This window comes from Acanthisitta chloris, unplaced genomic scaffold (genome assembly GCF_000695815.1).
Source record: "Acanthisitta chloris isolate BGI_N310 unplaced genomic scaffold, ASM69581v1 scaffold41818, whole genome shotgun sequence".
NCBI classification, from domain to species: Eukaryota; Metazoa; Chordata; class Aves; order Passeriformes; family Acanthisittidae; genus Acanthisitta; species Acanthisitta chloris.
The window spans coordinates 1030-4507 of record NW_008688289.1 but is presented as its reverse complement, the minus strand read 5'-3'; the positions used below and the strand labels follow the sequence as shown (position 1 = coordinate 4507).

The window sequence follows — 3478 nt, the reverse complement described above, 5'->3', positions numbered from 1 at the left end:
AAAAAAAAAACAAAACAGAAACAGCTTCCCCACTGCCAAACATCTACAAAGTATAGAGCACTGGGGCAGGGCAGGGACTTGGGGTTAGAAAGGAGGAGGTAGCAGGGTGGGAGGGTGTCAGGAGACAGGGACTTGAGTGGGAAAGGGAAGAAAGAAGGCTGGAGCCCCACAGAGCAGCCCAGGCTCTCAGGCCAAATCTGACCAGCTGCTCCTCCAGGCTCAGGTTGCCTTCAGCTCCTGCCTGGCTCTGGCACAGGGTCTGCATAGCAGCCACAGCCTGTGTGAACAGCAGAGCTCCCAGGTGCCCACCAGCCCCACTGCTGCCCCATGCCCAGCCAAGGACTCACCTCGCCAGCACCTGGCATCCTCAGTGATTCACAGTGATGCCCAGCTTGATTTTCTCTTCGTTTTCTACATCGTAGCCACCCCTCTTGTGACACCTGTGAGGCCAAGCAAAGGGATGCTCAGGGCATGGAGAAGTCTCTGCCACCCTCCTCTTGCACATGGTATTCCCAGAGATATGGATCTGAGAGCTCAGATCCATCCCACTCACCTGAGCATCAGCAGGGCTGCGATGATGACGAGACACAGGGAGGACAGGACAACAGCAACAACTGCCAGTGCTGTGGTGTGGTCGTAGGCACTGCGCGGGTGCTCCACCGGCAGCAAGAGGCCGTGGCAGCGCTCTCCATGATACCCTGGCTGGCATCTAGGAGAGAAGGAAAGTCTTAAATGGTGGTGAACAAGCACAGGAGATCACTGTGTCCCCCACACCCCATGGCAAGGAGATGCCTATGTGCTCAGCCTTAGCCAGCACCCTGCCTGTTCCCCTTGGTCCCTGCAACCCTCCAGCTGGGAGGTCTGGTGTAACCATCACCTCCCTGGTACTGGTAAATTAAGTTTCTCCTGTATCAAATGAAGACTCCTAGAAAGGTTGAGCTCCTCCCAGTAGAAAGCACCAGGGTCCGTGCTCTTCCCAGTCATCCCCAGGCTGCTCAGACCACTCCTGGAAGTGGGAAGGGAGCAGCAAGGCAGCTGGCCCAGGGCCCAGTGCTTCCCATGGAGCAGGATGTCCACACACACCCTGACAGCCAAGAGGGCAATTGTAGGAGAGCCATACCCCTCCCTGCAAACTCGAGAGGTTACTCATGTAACAGAAATAACGCTCCTCACAGGGCTGTGAGGCTTCCAGCCCTCCCCAAGCCACAGCACACTGATGTGACTAGATATATATATATATCCCTCTATGTCCAGCACCACTGACCCTTGGGCTGGTCTCCAAGCTGGGTCTCAGCCCAGCCCTCCTCCCAGGCTCACAATGCCACATGCCAGCATCAGCTCCCAGGCACAGCAGTAAGGCTGGGCACAAGGCAGATGTGCAGGACCCAGCCCAGCAGCATCCTCACCCACTCTGTACCCTGGAGACCAGCCCAAGGAAGCAGCACTCCAGGAGACCCTGTGAGATGGGCAGCCAGCCACCAAGAGCAGCCACAACTGAATGACACCAGTCAACACAAAGTCTCTTTATCAGAGGGGACTGGGGCAGCTGGTTGCTGTTCCCAAAAACCATGATGGCTCTAGGGGATGTCAACTAGAGATGGGCCACCAGGCTGGAGAGCCCCAGCCAGCCCCCAAACCTCTCCTGCTTGCCCATGTCCCAGGGATTCTCCCAGCCCCACTGATCAGACTGGGCAGGGGACACTTGGCTGTCCCAGTCCCAGCAGGGGTGCTGCATCCCACAGTGTACTGGGTCACAGCAGAGCCAGCAGAGATCTCCCCTCACTGGCAGCCCCGAGTCCTCCATGCAAGAGCCCAACTTCATGATAGCTTCCACAGAGAGAAGCTAGGGGGTTAGAGGGCTCTGTGGAGCTTGATCCCTGCAGATTCCAGGGCACAAGATCCTGTGGGCACCATAAGCCACGGAGCTATTATTTTCCCTGGGCTCAGGGCTGGGTGGCTCAGAGGATTGATAGTAAAGAACAAAGCCTCTTACATATCTGCCAGCTCAACTCCAGCCCACGTCAGCAGGGATCAAATGTGCACCCCTGGGTATTTCCCATGGCAGCAGTGCTGTACCCAGGTGCCACGGCAGCAGGCAAATGCTTTCTCTTCCACTTGCCTTGTCTAGTCCCTGCTCTCTACCTGCACCCCAGGAGGGTGGGCAAATGGGGATACACAGCCCTGTCTATCATGGCCAAGGGGCAGCTTGGGCATGGCTTTGGCAAATGGTGAACCTGCAATCCACCTTGGCTGCGGCCATGGCAGAGATGCTCCTTCTGCCTGCCCCAGTACACCCCACCAGCCACAGGAGCCCTGAACTCTCAGAGCAAGGGACAGGGTGATGCAGGGTGACAAGGTCAGTATGAAGCCTCCCAAACCAGACCTGCAGAAGCCCTTGGCTGCCAGACCCCAGCCCTGCACACCGTTCTGCAGCCCCCAGCACTGCAGATCCCTGCACAGCAGCTCAGCCAGAGCTCACCGTGCAGGCAGGGAAGGAGTCCAGGGCTGTGACAGGTTCTGGTGGGGGATGGACATTGCTCGAGAAGCACAAGGAAGAGGCCGAGTCAGAGCCATCTCTGCACAGATGGGGATCATGCACTAAAAATATCTCCTCTGCTTTTCCTCTGCCCAGCTCAGAGAATTGAAGGAACCGTGACTAAGGCTCCCCCGGCACAGGCACACGCCAGCAACTCACATGCAAGAGGGAGCTCCCAGCTCTCGGATGTACTTGCACTCGCCGTGAATACAGAAATCCTTGTATTTCCGCAGGCATGGGTCTCTCTTCTTCCCCAGGCCTTTGCCTTTTCTTCTTTTATTCCCGTTCCCTTTCTTCTTGGGAGTTACCAGGCCTTGAGGCTTTGACAGGAAGGCAACTGGAAAACAATTTGGGAAAGAGAGAACAGCGGTCAGATCAGTAGCACGTGCCAGACGGAGGAAAGGCAGAGCAGCATCCCAGGGCTGCTGTGGCTGCTCAGCCCTGGCCCCCACTGCCCTTTGTGCTGGGAGCTGCCCCCAAGCTGGGGGGTTGGAGGGGGCTTTTTTTTTTTTCAGCTCCTCGCAAATATCATGGCCTTTCCGATTCATAAGAACAATTCTCAAGGAAAGAAAGGAGTTGGGCAACAGAGCTTTATACATCTCAAATGCTGCTATTATATGCACCAGTTTCCACTGAACACAGAACATTGCTAATTGCCCCTTTATCTGGCCTTTATTACAAAAGTGCAGGCTTTTGTAAGACCCTATTCATGGCTCTGATGGACTCTCCTTCCCGTGGGCACAAGGATGCATTGCACACCCCAGGGCAGGATTAAGAGAGCAAGCCTGAGTTAAGTTTTGACTTTGCAGAGCCAAAGAGACTGCAAGGGCAGTGTTCCCATGGATTATAATGGTATGTTTTAATTGTGGTGCAGTGACCAGTGACTTTTGGTGCCAGGCCAACACCCCACAGGGTTGGTGGGAACTAGAACACCAATCTCCT

The 3478-nt window shown here is 55.6% G+C and overlaps 1 protein-coding gene across 1 annotated transcript; it reads right to left on the bottom strand.

Annotated features, from left to right (window-relative positions):
- Positions 1-344: 344 nt before the first annotated feature.
- HBEGF (heparin-binding EGF-like growth factor) lies at positions 345-2873 on the bottom strand (the record flags this gene model as incomplete). Its single annotated transcript, XM_009080951.1, has 3 exons — positions 345-440; positions 554-709; positions 2696-2873. Coding segments are annotated over 3 exons (407 nt in total), but the record flags the coding sequence as incomplete, so codon positions are not given.
- Between the last annotated feature and the right edge of the window lie 605 nt (positions 2874-3478).